Raw genomic sequence first — 21,020 nt, 5'->3', positions numbered from 1 at the left:
TGGTAACCATGCATTGAAAGTAGAAATCATCCACGAATTTATTAACGTATTTAGTCAATAAATCAGCTTTTTCGGTGGAATTTTCGTCCTTGAGAGGAAACGAAGTTCTCCATCGGCCGATGGTGGCGTTAATATCCTCTTTACAGCGAGCAATGTAGTGTTCAGTCTCAAGGATTTCTTTGCGTAGGTTTTCCAGCGTGGCTTCCAGAAGTTTGAGTTCTGCTCTATGGAGAATATCGTCAAACTTCTTCTGAAGATCCTCTGATTTGCTTTTAGCTTTGACAGGCTTAATCTTCAGACCTTTTGGGACTGTGTTTTGCTGGAATTGTTCTTCCAGATGTTTAATCCTCCTGTGGAATTGAGAGAGGGCGTTCTCAGTGTCCACCAACAAATAAACTTTCTTTTTGAGGATAGACGCAAATGCCGAGTCAAGTTTAACATCTGGAGGGCTCTCAGTAGGTTTGGCCGAGGGAGCGACTTCGGCGCTGCGGAGTTCTGCAATTTGCGATTCTCTCGCACTCGCTTGTCGTTCAAGAGAAACTTCTCTACTCTTTTTGTTCAGAGAGAGTGGCTTGTTTTGTTCCTTGAGTCCACTGCGGCCTTGATCTTGGTCTCCCATTGATGTGGCTTCTGCTAGGTAGCTAATACAATTTTTTAACGAAGACTAGTGAGCAGCACACAGGAAGACTTCTTGTAGTTGTAAGCTTTTTCGTTTATTTCCGACGCGTTTCGTCTCTTACTGAGACTTCTTCAGGGAATGAATACAACTAGCAAAGAACAGCATATATAACACGTTGTGTGCGTAAGTGAAACTTCCGGTGGAAGTGAATAATAACTTAACTATGCTGTAAACGGGCGTTGCAAGAAACGCCTTGATACATATGTTATTGCGTGTTGCTATATTTGTTTGGGGGCCATACGATTAGCGCTAATCGTATGGCCCCCAAACAAATATAGCAACACGCAATAACATATGTATCAAGGCGTTTCTTGCAACGCCCGTTTACAGCATAGTTAAGTTATTATTCACTTCCACCGGAAGTTTTACTTACGCACACAACGTGTTATATATGCTGTTCTTTGCTAGTTGTATTCATTCCCTGAAGAAGTCTCAGTAAGAGACGAAACGCGTCGGAAATAAACGAAAAAGCTTACAACTACAAGAAGTCTTCCTTTGTGCTGCTCACTAGTCTTCGTTAAAAAAAAAAAAAAAAAAAAAAAGAGTAAAATTTTACTTTGGAAAATGCGTGCTACTCCTGGTGCATGCATCAAACCGGGTTGTTTAGCTAGGCGTCCGTTATGCCACAAAGTAAATTTACCGGCGAGTTGTGTGCGTCTGTTGTGCCACAAAGTAAATCTACTGAGTTGTGCAGCTAGGCGGCCGTAGTGCCACAGAGTAAATCTACCGAGTTGTTTAGCCACAAAGTAAACTTACCGGCGAGTTGTGAAACTCAGCGTCTGTTGTGCCACAAAGTAAATCTACTGAGTTGTGTAGCTAGGCGGCCGTAGTGCCACAGAGTAAATCTACCGAGTTGTGTTCAGTAGCTCGGCGTCCGTTATTCCACGAAGTAAATCTACCGAGATGTGAAGCTCGGCGGCAACATTTCATCATGACGTGTGATATTTTCGGCACTGGACAAACGAACATTTTAGTTAGCAGGTACAAAAGTCGGACCGGATCAACTCGGACCGTCAGTCCGGGTCGGATCAACTCGGATCGAATAAAAAAAATGAAAATAAAATAAAATTGAACTCGGATCAACTCGGATCATTAAAAAATTAACTCGGATTATAAAAAGAAAAATAAAATCAGTCGGCGTCACCTTTCACCCGCCATTTTTTTTTTCTCACGAACTCGTGGTTGCGTAAATTAATTCTATTCTTATATTTATTAATTTTAATGATACACTAGTGAGCAGCACACATACACTTCCAGTGAACATTTTGAACTTGGAAGGAAGAGAAACCATGCTCGCCCGGGACAAAGGAAATTTTCATGCCCCGGGCTAGAATCGAACTCGCGACCCGGCTTCATTTTGCCAACAAGTTGTTGATTGGACGCTCTCAAGAATATGTGAGCAAAACTATCCAAAGAAATGTTTTTTAACAAAAGAAAAAGAAACCCGGGTTAACCGCTGATCGGCCTTCGAACAACTGCCCCCAGCAGAACATCTACTGCTCCAGTAAAACAAAAAGTTCTTTTTACACGCCCGAAGCACTCTGGCCAGTTTCTCCTCAAATAACAAGCACTTGAGACGAACCATACGATATCACGCTGATCACTAGCCTTCAAAACCTTTTCATTATGATACACAGTTTAAATCGAGGTTTCGCTGTACGCAACCCTTACGTTCAAAATATGCCATAATCATAGTTATCTATCACAAGAACCAGCCACCCTTTCCCCTCAACTGCTACCTATACGCCTAGCAAACAGGTCGAACGCACACTCCTAAGCTCCGATAACTCCTAGTTTTACGCTCAGTAAATTGAAAGCTTCCGGATTCTATGACAATGCGATAAGCCTTCTACTTAGCTATTTATGTTATCGATACAACCGGCTTCGAACAGGATTCCTTACGAGCTCGTGGAGGTGTACTAGCCGAAAATGTCCACAAGTATCTGCACTGGGACCGTTGCTTTGAAATATTTTCCTAAACTACTTGACCTACTATATCAGTTCATCTTTTAATTATCGGTGTACGCGTATGACCGCCAGATCTACGAAACAACATTTGGTTACCACCAAACTAAAGGAAAAGTGCCGCTGTTACAACTGACTGGTATGACTCCAATTTTTTGGAGGGGAATCTGAAAAAGTTCGAGACAATGAACATCTGTCGCAAGGGTGTCAAAGAGCGCAATGCCCATGTGATTAATATTAAGGACATTCATCAGCCTATCGAGCAGCCTAAAACTTTTAGGGTAACAGTAGATGACAAACTATGTTTTAGCGACCATTAGCTTTAACTTGTGTGTCATTTGGTTTGGCATTTTTGTCGAGCAAGCGATACACGTAGGTTAAAAAGAACACAAGAAAAAGGACTAAGAGCCGTCTTTAACGACAGAAATTCACTCAACTAGATAGAGAGCAAACTGTTTTCTTTTTGTGGGTCTAAAAAAAGGCTTCTAATACTCTTCTTGTAAAAACGGTAGAAATGAAACGAGGTCAATAACCGTCTTTCTCCTGACAAAAATGTTAGTTAGAGCAGGGCTGGCACTAGCAAATGCACACCAATCGCACCTGCTAATTGCAAAGTTTCAAGTCATTCCGCGCTGATTTGTAGACACTTTGTAGGGTCAACGTTTTGATGTACACAGAAACTGGAGTTATACGTTTGGCAAGTGGTGGAAATCGTAGGTTACAATTTTCAAACAATAGAAGGCGTGATCGATCACATGACCAAGTAATTTAGATTTATTTTTTTTCAATTTTTTTTAAAGTTTAGTTTACTTTACTATCAATCTTTCCCCGTGGATGAGAATGGTTTTTGGAAAATGTACATAAAAACCATAATGATTAGACCCAGGCCTTAATCTACTTGCGCTGTCAGTGGCGCGTGACGATCCATGTTACTACTGTACCCAAACTCGCATTGTAGTCGCGTACAAGCATATCCAGATCAGAGGACTAAGAAGGGTTATCCTGCCCACTCTTGCTTAGGTCTATGCAAGATCGTGCTTGAGACAGCCCATGTCTACCGCCGTCACCTTCCTGTACAAAATATTTTAATTAATTTTTTTTGAAAAGCAGGCTTGTTGATGTTGATGTCGCAATGAACAGCGGCACGATCAGAGAAATCACGAAAAACGCGTGGTGGACGAGCTATGGTGTTCTCCATTTTCCGCGTGATAATAAGATCAAGGGTGTGGCCGTGAGTGTGCTCAAGGCCGAGTGATTTCAGAAGATCCTTAAATTTTAAGTGCTCTATCCGCGTCGTTAGAGACATCCATAAGGATGTGGATATTCAAGTCTCCAAGCTGCAAGAATTAGTACATGGTCTTTGGACAAGACAGTGGATTTCAGTGCAAAGACGGAACTACGCTTATACGTAACTTAGAAATTGCAGGCAATAAATTCTCTTTCAGAAAGTAGATGTTGGGGACCTCTTCTCGGAATAGACCTCCTATGGTTCAATTCTCGTAAATGACCACCTCCTGTAAGCGATCACTAGGTCTTCGCGTTTTGGGCGGTCACTTACGGTAGTTGCGACTGTATTCTACCATTAAGTATTAATCCATGTAAAATCTGTTTTTTTCATACATTTAGCTCCTTCTGCACCTGCAATAAGTCCCTATACAGGGCAAACGGACATACGAGAGGGATCCGCCATGGCTATAAACTGTGTAGCAGAGGGATTTCCGAAGCCAACCGTAGAGTGGTACAGAAATGGCAAGAAACTGAATGTCACAAACTGCCATACAAAATCTCAGAGTTGTGATAAAGTTGCCTATGAAGTTTATGAAGATGGTTCTTCTAGGCTTCACCCTATATACACAGATTAAGTCCTCAGAATAAGAAATGCATCGTATCCAAGAGATGTTGGTGATTTTAAATGTGTTGCATCAAATGGACTTTCACCAGATGCTGAGTTAATTGTCAGTTTGGATGTTCAAGGTATTTATTATAAGCTAGGCAAACTCTTTCCAATTCAATGGAAAAGACTTTCTCCAGACCCATGGTACAGCTATGGGCACTAAAACAGCAGTCTCTTTTGCTAATATTTTCATGGCTAAGGTTGAGACAGCAATTATCGATCAGCAAAGTACAAAGCCGTTGGTATGGAAAAGATATATCGATGACGTGTTTTCCCTATGGGACACTAATAGAGAGGAAATTAACAACTTCATTGAGCATGCAAATAACTACCATCCTACAATAAAATTCACTGCTGATATTTCCGATAAAGAAATCATCTTCCTTGATACATGCATCTACAAAGGAGCACGATTTGAAAAGGAATCTATCCTTGACACGCGTACTTATTTCAAGCCTACTGAGACATTCCAGTACACGCATTTTAAATCCTGTCACCCACGCGGAGTCAAAAAAGGCTTCGTGAAAGGTGAAGGCCTGAGACTACTAAGAACTAACTCTTCACAGGGGACTTTCGTAGAAAACATAAGAATATTCAAACTACGCCTTCGAGCGAGAGGCTACCCAAACAACTTTATAGATAAAACACTCTCGGAAGTCAAATTCTCTGACAGAAAGAAAGCTCTCCAAGAAAACACAAGAGTAAGCAAAGAAATATTGCCCTTTGTAACGCAATACAACCCATCTGTGCCTAACCTAAAACACATTCTAATGGAGAAATGGCATCTTATAGAATTACAACCTAAACTTAAAGAAATGTTCAAAGAACCTCCGATCATCTCTTATAAAAGAAGCAGTTCATTAAGAGATATACTGGTTAAAGCCAAACTGTAGTTAATCTCTTTAACGCTACATGTAGAAGAGCAATTACATTCATGCGACACGTTTGCGGGATCTGTGAATGGCCTGTCACTATTTAATTACCTTTGTGTTTTGTATGTATAGTTCAGGAAAGACAATCAGTTCAGTGACCACACAACAGTTCAATAACCACTGCAGTAGTTCAATAACCACAGCAGTAGTTCATAGAGAGCAGACTACGTGCAACTGCTGGGAAAATAGCCACAAATACGTTCTTTTACTACGTTATTTAGGATAGTGACATGAACTAGGCATCAACTAACAATCTTGTTTAAATGCAGTTAAACCGACACTGAAAGAGAGATTAGATGCAGTTGTTGTGGTAGAAGACAAAGCAGCTACAGTGTCCTGTAAAGTGACCAGGAGCAACCCATTGCCATTATTCAGTTGGCAGTATGCTTTAATAAACTTGGAATGTGATATTCAAAAACCTGCCGGTACCTGTGTCCCTAAGGAAGACAAGTGGATTACTGTTCCTTGTATAATCTGATGTTGTCTAGCAGCTCAAAACCAACAAATGAAAGCATTGTGAAAGTTCCCAAAGACCATCAAAATGCATTCTACCGTTGCCAAGCATCCAATTTCCTGGGAGATGATTGGCAAATCTTGAGATTTGTCAGACTTAGTAAGAACATCAGATAAGTAAAAACTTGAGGTATTGAATTTTATTTTATGTGCTCCATACCAGTACAGCCAAGAGAACAGATTTCCTACCTATAGGTCAAGCTACAATCATGGACAACAGTCTTCGGACACTTTTGCATTTCTAGGGTGTTTTCCAATTCACACAGGCCTAACCCCTCCCCTCACCCCACAAACAAAATTGGATGAATATATCCAGAATTTTTTTCCAGTTTCAACTTTGTATAGGATGGAGGGAGGGAGAACTGCAAGAAAATTTCAAAAAGAACGCTCTGTTTTAAAAGGCAACCCAGAAATGTCAGAAAAATATGAATATTGCATAAGTGTCCCAAGGACTTTTGTCCATGATTGTCTGAATTCTGGTTTTTGGATAAAAAGTCTTTTTCTCCATTTTTCCTATGCCTTTTAGGCATTTTGGAGACAAGTAGGTGATCACAACATGGCAAGTTTTTACAAGGCAAATTCCCTCATTCGCCATGTCGGGCCTATTCCCGTAAACTAGAGCCGAGTACAGGGTAAGTTGTTCAGGCACGAATACATCGAGCATCCCGCACAGTACTCGGTTCCAAAAACAAAGTTTATTATCAATATTAGCAAAAAATTAACTAACGAAACACGGCTAAGGTATATTTCAACTATTAAACATTGATTGCATTTGAAATGATATTCTTCCGAAAGGCCACCCTGTAAAGTGAATACAACAGTACTCACTTGACTGAGTAAGGAAAAATATTATCGTGTTTTTTTTTCTCTCCATTTCAAAGTGAGTACTGTGACTAGTGAGCTGAAAGCCGAGTCACGAATCTCGAAACTGGAACGAATCGAGTTTCGGGAGGCTTGAATCAAGTTTCACGGATCTGCTTACTTCCAGACGTTGATTAGGTCATCACGGTAAACTAATTAAAACTAAGTTTAGTTACCCTGACTCCAGAGGTCTGTTTACGAAATACAATTTAGGTAAAATTTTAGGTCTCTGGCACCCTGGGCAAGGTTGTGGAAAGAAAGTTACAAACAGAGAAAAGGAGATTGCCTCTTGACCCTCTTGAACTGAACCTGAACATTAACTATACTAGCCTGTTCACAGACCCTCTATTTTCTCTTCCAAGTCAATCGAGTTCGCGCGATAAAAAAACAAAAACGGCGGGGGATTCATTGACCGCCAGCGCAGTGGGGTAGGGGTGGGGGAAAGAGAAAACAGTTCTTTATTTTTCTTTCTCGCACTCCGCGCTCGCTATCGCTTTCTTCAATCGGAACGGAATGAAAAATAAGACAACATTTGTGTGCAGGTTTGCGTTTACCGAAAGTTGATCAGGAAATCCGCTAATGCAAAAGGACTAATAATTTCCAAACTTCATTTTGTGAAATGCTAATAAATATTAATAATAATAGTAATAATAATAATAATAATAATAATTATCATTATTAGTATTAATTTTATTATTATTATTATTATTATTATTATTATTATTATTATACTTTCGCTATCCTCTCACCTTTTGGGGCTTTTCAGCGATAATGAAACAAACAATTCAAATGTAACATATAATAATCAACAATCCCAACTGGCAAGAGGCGAATCAATTTGTTGTTTTACAAGCATGGCCGAGGATTTAAACTCAAGACTACGAAGCGTGACAAATCCAGCTAGTGGCCAGGGCCGGACTTGAACTTCGGGCCTACGAATTGCATGTACAAGTGAATAATAAAGCAATAAAATTGAATTTGGCTTTCGTATGATGTGAAGAATTATGCAGATCTTGGAGGATGTTTTATTAATTCTCTGATTATTTCGTCAAGTGGCTACCTCCAAGTTTATTCTGTAACGCAAAAGTTACCCATCTTTACTTAGCTACTGGGTAATTAAATACGTTTTAATTACTTTAATGAAAGCAAACATGCCTCAGATATGGTTGGACTTAAGTTGCCGGAACGTGAATTTAAAGGTCTGTTGAACTCTGTACGAGAGAGAATAAAGCATGTTTACGGAATTAGGATACTCGGTACTGCTTTAATAAAATCAGCTCTTCTTCAAACTTCTAGAACACAATTACGCCGCATACTTCCAAGTTAAACTCAATATATAAGTGCCAATTATTAACGTTTCATTTGTAGACCTTTGAAAAATATGATTTTTTAAACTTCACTTTGAAGCAGGTGAAACATAATTTACGTATGTTGTGCCCTTCGCGATAACCGAATTAGGTCATAAAGGTCATAGGTCATCTCATTGGTTCCTAGGCATAAACTCATAGTACCTTTAACCTTATTGGCCCCTGCAACACACATCCGAACAGACAAAGCCACAGAGATACATACGCTTAGACCACTGACTTATGACCTATTTTTTTTTTCAAAATAGCTCAGCAATTTAAAACGTTTCATTCGAATAATTTTACTCTGTCCTCAATATTCTCTTTCCAAAATGCGTAACCCACAAAAAAAAAATGCTTTGTATACTTTAGTACTTTTTCATATATTCATTTATTTCCCTGTGAGAATCGGACTGGACCACAACTTTTAGAAAGCAAACAAACAATTTGTTTAATTTTAGTAAACCTTCAAGCGATTGCAGGCGGTAAGAAATGTTGCTTCAGGCGGTAAATTTTACCGGTTACCGCCTGACAAGGAGGACACTGGACTATAGGACCTACCACTGCATATTTTGGAACTTGCGACCACTGAAAATCACAACAACTGTGAAATAGGCAAGTTTCGTATTCCCCGAAGGCCCTGGGACGAGAACCTTCTTAGCATAGTTGCGATCGAGGCTAATGCGGGTCAACTTCTTGGCGAAAACATAAACTAACATAAGTAAATTGCAGCTGTGCGCTAGAAAACGATACAAATCATGAAAATAATAAGATTTCAAAGCTCAAACTTTACCAGTAAGCTAAGGGGATATCTGTTTCAAACAACAAAACTGTGAAAAGAGCTGGTCGAACTAACGGAGAAATAAAAAAAAAGCCGTGAGTGAAGCCAAAAGAAGAAGTAAACTTAAGCTTGAAAATGGTAAATTATGTTAAAATGTTTAAATATCATCTAATATTCGATTCTCTTTATAATTTTCAAACTTCTTATTATTCTGTATTACTCGGGTGTATATCTGCAAAATGAAGTTTAAACTGCTTAGAATTATCGTCTATATAAAAGTCTGTTTCAACTTCAAATCGAGTGAAAATAGTGCAAGGAATGTATGCAGAACTTCATCCCCGTAGTGATAGATATTTATCCACCGAAGATACTTGTTCGGTTTATCTACAGCTTTGTTAGAAAATGTCAACTGAAAAGTTGGTGTTTTAACTTTATTGCATCTTTTTGACAACTACTCCCATTTCAATGAAAGGTATCCTTGAAGAAGTTAGATGGACCACTGAAAGTTACCATTAAAATGGCTTCAGGCACCTTCTTTAGGGTTTTACAATGTTTTGAGGATTTTGAGACCATCTTCGCATTTTTATTGAACTTGGTCACCAACTCACTCTTTCGGTCAATTTCTGTTTACGCTGTTTGTTTTTCTCGGTGACGAAGAGCTGATTTTCCTTTAATTTGCTGTTCGAAACAATGATTCCTCAAGCCGGCAAGTAAGTTTGGAGCCCACCAAAACCTTAATCCTTTAAGGTTTTCAACGTTTTCCGGCAACCCAGCCGCAGTTTCCTCATGTTTGTTTGTCTTCTTGCCAAAAGTGACCCGCATTAGCCTCTTTTTCGCACGAAAACAAGCACTCGTCCTAGGCCGCTCGGGAATAAGAAACTTGCCTATTTCCGTGGCAGGTCGGAGTGGCTCTAGACTTCTGTACAAATATTTAAAAAGTGGAGGGGGAGGGGGAGGGGAGGAACAAACGCTGTCAAAATTTTCTGGCTATTTTCCAGCATGCAACGCGGTAGTGATGTTGAAAATCGAAACGAGGCCAGGATGAACTAGAACAAAGGGTGTAGCGTGGCCCAGGAAACAAATTAGAACAAAAAAGCTACTTCTAAGCAAGAACAAGGACTGAATTTTACTTTTACTGTGAATGTTGTCTTTTGGTTTTGCAATGATTATTTCTGTATAGAAAAATCCTGAAGGCAAAAGACGCGATTTTTGTCGTTTTACCATGACGCTAAAAACGGTCATTTCATGTCCAGGGCGGTATTTTGCAAAAAGCGCTGACTTTGCATTTTTTGGATGTTCCAATTTGAAGGACATTCTACTCGATGTTCACAACTGACAGTTAAGACAAGGTTGGCGCGCTTGAGAAAGTTGCAATCAGGGCTGTCATTAATTTTTGGAGCAGCTGTAACAGGTGTTACGGGTTACGGCTCCGTAATGACAGCTCTGGTAATGTTTTAAAGCAGTGTAGTCTTGTACGGCCAGTTTTGGCTGGTAAGGCCGTCAAGGGGTTAAAACTCTCTGCAACATCCGACTCCTTACAATAGCCACTTTCTTCTGTTCCCAAAGTGGCCATGTGTATACCAATTATAAATTGTTGCTGGCCACTCCACCAATAATATGTCAGTGGGCTCATTTTTGCTGGCCGGCAATAAATGTTAAAACTGAAACAGTAGTTGTTTGATGATTCTTTTTCTTTTTGACAGTGGCACCAGTCATAGTTGAACCTAAGGAAGGTGAAGCACCTCTTTTACTCAAGATTGGTTATTCACTGAACATAAGCTGTGTGGCGAAAGGGAACCCTGCTCCTAATGTCACATGGTTAAATAATAACACAGGAAATGCAGTCTCACCAACTTCAACAAACTCCCAGCGATTGATCATTAACTCTATAGAAGACAAGGATTTTGGTTTTTACACCTGCATTGCCAGTAGTAAATTGAATTATACAATGGTTTCTGTGGAAATCAAGAAAGGTAAATTTACTTCACATGTTGATACATAGTTCATGGTTGTCTCTGAGGGCTGGAGGCCAGGGTTTACTCCGCCTTTCACGAGCATGATCCCCAGCTACTTTCACAGGAAACATAAGGAAAATAGAATGAAACGAACTTCTTAGATGATCAATTTCCTGCCCATTTTATAAAGGTAATTGGACAGTCCCGAAATGTAATTTTATGCTATAAAGGCCGTTAAGACACGTTATGACTTATTGGTTTTATCTTTCTGTCTAAAGGAAAGGGCAAAATGAAAAATCAGGCTGGATTTTTTTTTGTGTGGCTCGCTACGAGTTTACTTTACAAATCTAGTAGCGCGTAAACCAGCCTTTTTAGATCACCTCTGACAAAAACAGAACTATCAGGCGTTTTTTGTTTATCGTTCTGATCTTGGATAGAGATTATGTAGTTTTTTGCCCCTGTTTTATTTACACTTCTGCAGTTTTTCAAAGAATAATCTTAAAAAACAAATTGCACTCATTCAATAATCAGAGCGATCGAAGCACGCGCTTCCCTTGCACAACAAATTATAAAATATCTCAATAACATAAAATTCTAATTACATAAACAAGTAAAAAGCAACAAGACAATGTTCCGATATTTCGGTGACATTATGACTCCATACCAAGGAATAGAAATAAAAACGCGAGTTCAAAAGGAGTTAAAGTACTTTATAAAATTTGCATGAATGAAAGGCCTTAGCACGGATTGAATCTGCTTGCATAAAGCATCTCATTAAAAAGGATCTCAAATTTGTTCTTGCATTTTTTCAGCTCTCTAAAGCAGCTGAAAAGGTCCTCAGGGAAGGCACCCGCGTGGTCTTTATCGTATTGTTTGCGCACGGGAGATGATTTACTTTTGTGGCCATCCACGCGTGCAAAATATGCCCACGCGTATAACCAACATAGGTACCTGTAGCACACAGGTTACATTGAAAGTGGTATCGTACGCACTGTTGATTAAACACTTGTGGTTTCGTCTCACATTCGTGGAGGTCCTGGCCAATTTTCTTACTCACAAACATGGGTTGGATTGTAGTATGGAGCTTAAGACTTAGGTCTTGCAACTGAGTCTTAACAAAGTTGCCCGAATCCTACTCCTTAAGGGGTATAACTACCCGAGTCACGTCACAACTCGTCATTTCCGCCGAGGCCTGCGATGGCTGTGGGTCATCAACCTTCGAGCTAACAAAAGTGTTATTGGTGGAGTTGATAAGGTGTTGAGGGTACTTTAAACGTGAAAACAGAGACTTCAAGCACTTACACTCCTCCGAGTAATAACACCATGTCGAGGACAAACGGTACGCACAATCAAGGGTCAGCGGCTGTCATGGCGGCTGGATATGTTTTCCTGAACTCCGTTCTTTACATTGTATTTCTGCTTTCTTATGTCTGCTCGCCCTCGTCCAAACGATTCACTAAACCATCTTAAGGAAAAAGGATTGAAGTCATCTACGTTTTGCACCGTTATCCACGGTTTTCGCGATAGTGTTGTCACTCTTCTAAGAAATCGAGTCAACCTCTGCCACCATCTTGGATATCTTGCACACCGTCGCAAGACGTTTCTAGCCTCAAGTCTGGCGTACTATCCCAAACTCATTTGCTGGGTTCCGGCTTCTTTCTTGTGGCGACATTTCTACCAATCCCGGTCCAGCTCCTAACTGTAATAAAAATTTACGTTCAGTCTGCCGCAGGAGTGTCGCACATATAACCACCGAGCGATTCAATGCGATGTTTGCTTCTATTGGTCTCACATCAAATGTGGTAAAGTAACACCTGCTGAATACACCAAACTTGCCTCCTTCACTGTCAGCTTCCCATGGAGCTGCCCTGCTTGTGTTACAACTTCAAAGAACCTGCCTTTTTCTGATATTAGAAATCCCAGCTCCGATTTGGATCTTTCTTCAGACGCTGACACGAGTATTCTGAATGAATCCTCGGATAACATTAACATCGTCCATGTCCAACCAACACCGTCACCAAACAGCAGCCTGTCTACCTGTCAGCTCCCAGCTCCCCCTACCCATACCAATAACCTCAAGGGTCCATCTCGTTTCTCTGAATTTCAAGTTCTTCTTGACTTTCACAAACCTGATATCATCCTCGGCTGTGAATCAAAGCTTGACTGCGAAGTGCCAACCTATTCAGTCTTCCCGCCCACCTATTCCGTGTTCGTAACGGGGAGGGGGGGGGGATTAAGTCCGAAACCGTTTGCGAGGAAATGCCTAACTTTGGAAAAGATTGCGATCCTCTGGTCATCAGTTAAGATCGGTAACTGTAAAACTCTCCACCAAACATCTTCTTAAAACTCTCCACAAGATGTTTTGGAACAATTTTCAGATTCCTTTTATTGTGTCTTCGAATCCTCTAATCATCACCCTAACATAATAGCAGCAGGAGACTTCAACCTTGGAGATATTGACTGGTCCGCTGAGGTCCCATTGCTAACAACTCAGTTTCCTCCGTCGGCTCTACACAATAGGCTGCTTTGTATTACAGAGGACTTCTCGCTCACCCAGCACGTGAAATGCGTTACTCGTCCAACATCTGGAAAAACTTTGGATTTATTACTTTCATCTTACCCAAACTTTATCTCTGATGTCCATACTATACCTGGGATGAGTGATCATCTGGCAATCCTATTTCAAATAAATGTTAAAGCTCCAAGATCATTTAAGCCTCTACACAAGATTTTTGACTACAAAAGAGTAGTTTTGATGGCTTAAAGAAGTCCATGTCCGGTTCTGCAGAGAACTTCCTTGCTTCAGCTCCACGAAACTTTGCTGTAGAAGATAACGGGTCCCTCTTTAAAACTACACTTACAAAGGGCATGGTTAATTACATTCCTCAAAGATGTTCTTCCATGAAATACAAGCTCCCTTGGGTAACCCCTGAAATCAAACGTTAAATGAGAAAGAAAGATCGTTTGCATAAGAAAGCTCCCGGCTACTAGAATCCAGACCATTGGGTGGCGTTCAAGAAACAACGGAACCTCGTTTCAAGGATTGTTTAAGAATCTGGTAGTGATTACTTGAACAATGTTATCGAGGCAAGCCTTCAGGAGAACCCCCGAAATTATTGGCCTTATGTCAGATCTTGTAAATCAGAGGACATTGGTATACCCCCTCTGCGATATGGCAATAACCTGTGCACTTGTGATAAAAGCAAAGCTGAGGCACTTATTTCCTATTTCTACTCAGTATTTACTCAAGAGAAACTACCAATCCATACTAAACCTACCTCCCCGTAAAAACTAATTTCTAACATCGACATCTCAGCTCATGGGGTACATAAACAACTTCTTCAATTAAACCCAAGGAAAGCTTGTGGTCCGGATGAAATTCCAGCCCGTGTTCTTGAAGAACTGGCCCCATCTATTGCACCTTGGCTTAGTTCTATATTCCAACAGTCCTATGACACAGGAGCAGTACCCTCTGACTGGACTAAAGCCCTGGTTACGGCTATTTATAGAAAGGATTCAATGTCAAACCCTGCTAATTATCGCCCTATTTCTCTTACTTCCTTATGTTGTAAGGTTATGGAACACATTATTTTGAGTCACATTGCAAAACACTTGGCCCCAAACAATAGCCTGATCGATCAACAACATGGATTTAGACAGCGCTTCTCGTGTGAAAGTCAACTATTTCAGCAATCAAAAACTGTGTTAAATGCATTAACTCGCGCTCACAAACTGACGTAATCCTTCTTGACTTCAGCAAAGCCTTTGACTCCGTACCTCATCAGCGTTTACTAGTAAAACTTGCTTATTATGGAATATGTGGAAAGACTGCGGCATGGATCAAGGCCTTCTTAGGCAATCGCTCCCAAGTGGTGTCTGTAAATGGCACTCACTCCTGCCCTTGGCCTGTACCTTCTGGTGTACGCCAAGGCTCAGTACTGGTTCCCTTTTTTATTCTTACTATATATTATCGATATTACTCATCCAATCCAGTCTACAATGCGTCTCTTTGCAGATGGCAGCATTGCGTATAGAGAGATTAAGAAGAATACTTGTGATCATGCACTGCTCCAGTAGGACTTAGCCAGCTTATGTGAATGGGCTGAAACTTGGCAACTTAACTTTAATATCACCAAATGTTTTCATTTAAGGCTGGTTTTCACTAGCGACGGAGTCGGAGTCAGAGTCGTGATCAGAAGCGTAGAGCTTATGATCTAGTGAAAACAGCGTTCCGATTCCGCTTACGACTCCGTCGCTTACGTTCCGCTTATGATCTAGTGAAAACCAGATTGTCGGAGTCGGAAGCAGAAGCAGAAGAACCAAACCAATCACAAAGCGTGGGAACGTGCATTGTGATTGGTTTATCCTTCCGCCTCTGCTTCCGACTCCGACTATCTGGTTTTCACTAGATCATAAGCGGAACGTACGCGTCAAAGTCGTAAGCGGAGTCGGAAGAAATGGAAACGTTCTGATTCTTCTGACTCCGATTCCGTCGCGCTTATGCCTCTGCTTACGACTCCGACTTTTGATTTTCACTAGGTCATAAGCTCTCTTACGACTCCGCTTACGACTCAGACTCCGACTCCGTCCCTAGTGAAACCCAGCCTTTAGGGATTACTAAAAAAGTTGTCCCCTTTTCCTATAATTGTCTCATGAATGATATTGTTATTGCTAAATCAGCCTCCACTAAATATCTTGGAGTAACTATAACTAATAATCTTAATTGGAATTAAGAATTGGTGTGGAGAATGTATCTTGTTTGCGCCATACTAGGAAAAGCACTCACATGTCTTCATGGCAACACTACATCAGAGTTTTTTTTTTATCTGGAGCCTCCAAAATTACAAGAGTACTTTATCTGAATTTTTTCAGAAACATTTTTACTCTAAAAATCTCAAAAAAGCAGATCACTGAAAATTCGTGTCTAAACAGCCAGAACTATACATCTGCGTGTAAAGTTAAATAAAGCGTAACTCAAGTGTAAATAGCAAAAACAAGTTTAGATAGATAGGATAAGACATGAAAAAATCTCAGGTCAAGAAAACACACAGATTGTTTGACGAAACCACCAAATGTAAATTTAAGTAAAGGGCATATAAATTGTAAGTGACAAAAACAGCATTAAAGAGGGTATTAGAAATCCTCGGTTCATGAAAATACACAGATTGTTTATTTGTTTACCAATTTAGACATAAGAGGCATCATTGAATTATTTTGTTGCTGCATGATTCGCATCATCATGTTCTTTCTGTCTCATGCGTAGCTGTTCTTAACGAATTTGATAATCCCTTTTAGATTTTTCACGGAGGAATTGTACAGTTCCCCGCCTCTTCGTCGCGCTTTCTTGGGCTTGAAAGGCCTTCTTCGGTGTTGTTTCCCTTGTTTCTGCGTTCATTTTTTCAGTCGCTTTAAGCCTTACTTCTTCCCCACTAGCTTTGTCCATCTCAACCTTTCTCTTCTTGTTGTCCGATCCAGTAACCCGCTCCTCCTTTGCAGCCTCCCATTTCTTATAAATCTCCTTTATTGCCTCGATGGAGTAGAAGTAATTGCAGATGCATGACATCTTATGTTATGGCAGCAGAGAATCTATGGAAGAAGCTTTAGCAGATCACGATCGCAATTTATAGAACTTGCTCAGGTGCGCAGGCCGTGTTATTCTGAAATTAACAAGAACAAGTTGAGGTTGAATTCTGGACTAACTTACGTGGGACAGTTGTTCACGTGGGAAGGACTAAAGCCTTATCCCATGAAAGTAGAAGCAATTGCAACCATGCTTCGACCAGATGATAAGAGAGCAGACTAACGTCTTCTGAGATGTGCTAATTATTTGTCCATGTTCATGCCACAGATCTCTAAAGTGTCTGAAACACTACGCAAGTTAACTGAGAAGAATTTCCTGTTCACTTGGGACAGCTTACAGGGAGAAGCTTCACAAGCAATCAAAAACATGATCAGCTCTGCGTTCCTGTTAAAGTATTATGATGTTTGCCATTGAAACCGCTATCCAATATGACGCCTAAGAGTCTGGTTTGGGAGCAACTCTGTTTGGGAGCCAGCTGGTTAGCTCAGTTGGGAGAGCGCCGGTCTGCTGAGCGGGAGCTCGTATACCAACCCTCAGGGTCTTAAAATAACTGAGGAGAAAGTGCTGCCTTTGCAATGACATCTATACACGGTTAGACTTTCTAGTATTCTCGGATAAGGACGAAAAACCGTAGGTCCCGTCTCACAGCACTTTCACTGATTTGGTCTTGTAGGACGTAAAAGAACCCACACCACTGTTCGAAAAGAGTAGGGGACGTAGACCCCGGTGATGTGGTCAACCTCTCCTGGGCCAGGTGGGTTACCTGTAAGGACACACTTAAATTGGAACCCCGCCCTGTTGTGTGTTCCGCACCATATGGTGGAAGTGGTTAAATAAATGCTACAAGATGGACACGGCCGGTCGCATTTGCATCACGGTCGTTGAGCTCTGTCGAACGCCAGTATGCTCAAATAGAAAAGTAATGCTTGGCGGTTGCATTCGCTTGCAGTCGTTTTAATCAGTACCTACATGGAAGAGAACTTGCAACTGTGGAAACAGACCACAAGCCATTGGTGACCATTTTTCAGAAGTCTATTCATTCAGCGCCTAAAACGCTACAGAGAATGCTCCTGCATCTGCAAAGATACATTAAAATCTGAATGTGAAGTATCTTTCTGGTTCTTAAATGTACATAGCAGACATGCTCAGCGGAGCTTATCTCCAAGCTGATCGTGTAAGAGAACACCACAGTCAAGCAAGAACAGCATCTGTTTTAAGAAATTGCTAGCATCAATCAAGTTCATTACATGCGCGTATCTGAGGTTACCCATCAGAATATTAAGCAATGCACTCTTGCGGACCCCACTCTGCAGACTCTAATGAACACTGTTACAACAGGATGGCCAGTCTCAAAAGAAGATGTTCCAACTTGCATTCGAGAATATTGGAACTAGAAAGAATAGTTAACAGTGGAAGACAGAGTATCGTACAAAGGAACGAAGGTCATTGTTCCCATTTCAATGAGACCTCAAATGATATTACCAGAGTCAATTCTAGTCACTTAGGACCTGATGCCTGTGTACGTCGAGCACGTGATGTGTTATTTTGGCTAAGTATAGAAAGCCAAATCAAGAAACGAGTTCAAAACTGTGAAGTTTGCAATTACCTCCTAGCCAGACAACAGAAGGAACCGTTAATGACGCATTCGATTCCAGATACTCCATGGTCAAAGGTTGGTCAGGATCTCTTCACCTATGTAATTGAGACATTCCAAGTGACTGTTTACTACTATAGTAATAACTTTGAACTAGATTTAATGCAAGTTGCAACTACAGAGTCTGTGATCAAGGCAACAAAGTCACACTTTGGTGGGCATGGTATTGCAGACATGATTATAGACACTGGTCCCTAATACGCAAGCGATCAGTTGGCCGCTTTCACACGAGAATGGGAATTTCAGCACACTACCTGTTCGCCACTACACAGTCAGAGCAACGGCAAAGCAGAATCAGCCTTAAAGATCGCCAAAAATCTGGTTAAGAAGGCTAAACGAGAAAACAAAGATATCTTCAAATGGCCCTGCTGGAATGGCGAAACACACCCGACATTGCGAATTTAAATCAGACTCAAAAACTCATATCAAGAAGCACTCGGACCACCATTCCAACCGCTGAAGCGTTCCTCAAAACCTGAAGTTGTCGAAGGTGTACATGACAACATTAAACGTAAGAGGCAGCAGACCAAAGCTACTTACGACAAGAGCGCAAGACCACTGCCAGAGCTTCAAACTGGAGAAGCAGTACGTCTTCACCCGGTAAACCCCAAAGCTCCATGGGAAAAAGGCTCGTGTATGGCAAAAGTCGGCCCATGTTCGTACCTGATCGAAACAGATAACGGAGACCTATACAGACGTAATCGGAAGTTCATCCGCCAAGATCCTAGTCAAGGACATCAGCAGCCCATCATCACCGAAAGCAGCTCCACCAATTAGACCTCACCTTTACCAAAGCCAGCAGATGTCAACCCTGAACCTACAGCGAAAGAAGAATGAAAATCGAAGCAACCTCAGACTCTCGTTACAAGAAGTGGCAGAGTCAGCGTTCGCCCATTAAGATTCGCAGACTACGTTTAATAGACGATTTATCATCTGAACTTTGACATTAACTTTAGTCGTTTGTTAAGTTTTAGTTTTACTTCAATGATCTGGTCAACATATAGCAGAAAGATATTTAAGTGCATGTTCTAAAGGCCAGATAATTTCTAAATTCAAGTCGCTTATTTAAGTGAGATCGTTTATTACTGTTAAAGGGGAGATGTTACATGACGTAACATGTACGTAAAATGTAGCGAAACATGTACGTAACATGACGTAAAGCTAATCATAGCTGTGAAACAGCTCTGATTCGAGTACAGGGTGATATCCTCAAAGCCATCGATAGTCATCGCAGTGTTTTGCCTTTGCTATTGGATCTTTCTGCAGCCTTTGATACGGTTGATCATGAAATTCTTCTAGGAAGACTCTCCTCTAGGTTCGGTATCAAAGGAAAAGCCCTGGATTGGCTACGATCTTACCTTACAGACCGTACTCAGCTTGTGAAAGTAGACGACACTTCATCCACGGTACGAGCCCTTCATTGGGGTGTGCCTCAAGGTTCGGTCCTAGGCCCCATGTTTTACTTATTGTATACATCTCCACTGGGTGATATTGTTCGTGAGCATGGCTTGTCGTTTCACTTTTATGCTGATGACTCTCTCTCCTCCGCAGAGGCCTCTTTGTGTTGTGGGGAGGCTTTTGTGTTGTGGGGAGGCTGGGGAGAAAGAAAAAGAGAGCATCGTCCCCCGCGCGCTTTCTATTTTTTCGATTATTGATATTTTGATGGGGATACCCAGCGGGAGCCTCTGCGGAGGAGAGAGGCTGATGACTCGCAGCTTTATACATCTTTTGCTTGCAATGACACCTCTGATCTAGTGGCTGCAAAGCAACGTCTTGAAAACTGCGTTGCTGACATCAATTTGTGGATGACTGCCAACAAGTTAAAGCTTAACAATGATAAATCAGAATTTTTCTTTCTGCACGCCCGTTTTCGTCATTCGTTGCCCCCTCCCACGATTTCTGTTGGCATGGAAACATCAGGCCCTCTCAACAGGCTCGCAATCTTGGCGTGATTTTTGACGACACAACGTCACTTTCACCTCATGTTAATACAATAGTTAAGAGTGCCTTCTATCAAATACGAAATATTTCTAAAATAAGAAAATACATCAGTAAAAGTACCACAGAAATTCTAATTCACAGTTTTGTTAGCTCGAAGTTGGACTTTTGTAATTCTCTTCTTTTTGGTGCCCCAAGACGGGACATAGTTAAGCTGCAGTCCGTTCATAAAGCGGCTGCTCGAATTATCGCTGGTCTCAAAAAACGAGATCACATCACCGAGACTCTAAGAGATCTTCACTGGCTTCCTGTTCACGAGAGAATTGTTTTTAAAATAAATTTAATAACTTTTAAAACATTGAATGGCTCCGGTCCCCGCTATCTTGAAGATATTTTAAAATTTTACCGTCAATCAAGGACATAATGGTCATCAAGGGATCATTTACGCCTTGAAGAACCAAATTTTAACATGAAAACTTATGGCCAGCGAGCGTTTTCCGTTGCTGCCCCGCGACTATGGAACAAGCTCCCCTTTGAAATTCGAGCTTGTTCTGATGTTAATCTTTTTAAATCTAAGTTGAAAACGTTTCTTTTTAAAAAGGTATATGACATTTAGTTTCATCATATTTGTTTTTGTTTTCTTCCTTTTTAAAATGTGTATGCTATAAATTTCCCAGTATGTACAGTAGGGTTATATGTAAGCTGGTGATTAATGATATTCTTATGTCCTTTTCTACATTGTAAAGCGCTTAGAACAGCGATGTATAAGCGCTATATAAATTCCATTATTATTATTATTATTATTTTATTATTGACGTAGTTTTTGGAGTCTTCCCATGAGTCCTTGTGTGATTAAAGCAGAGAACGCATGGCTTCGTTTCATGTAAGTTGTTTCTGCATTAAATTCCTCAGTTGAAGGCC

The 21,020-nt window shown here is 40.8% G+C and overlaps 1 protein-coding gene across 1 annotated transcript; it reads left to right on the top strand.

Moving 5' to 3' along the window:
- Positions 1 to 4,274: 4,274 nt before the first annotated feature.
- On the top strand, positions 4,275 to 20,976 carry LOC140948501 (limbic system-associated membrane protein-like). Its single transcript, XM_073397743.1, has 4 exons — positions 4,275 to 4,618; positions 5,740 to 6,083; positions 10,675 to 10,944; positions 20,920 to 20,976. Exons 2-4 carry the CDS (start codon positions 5,948 to 5,950, stop codon positions 20,937 to 20,939), a joined length of 426 nt encoding a protein of 141 aa, XP_073253844.1. The 5' UTR covers positions 4,275 to 4,618; positions 5,740 to 5,947; the 3' UTR covers positions 20,940 to 20,976.
- The last annotated feature ends 44 nt before the right edge of the window (positions 20,977 to 21,020 follow it).

Source organism: Porites lutea, chromosome 9 (assembly GCF_958299795.1).
Source record: "Porites lutea chromosome 9, jaPorLute2.1, whole genome shotgun sequence".
NCBI classification, from domain to species: Eukaryota; Metazoa; Cnidaria; class Anthozoa; order Scleractinia; family Poritidae; genus Porites; species Porites lutea.
The sequence above is the reverse complement of the archived record's forward strand: the minus strand, read 5'-3'. Positions and strand labels throughout refer to the sequence as shown.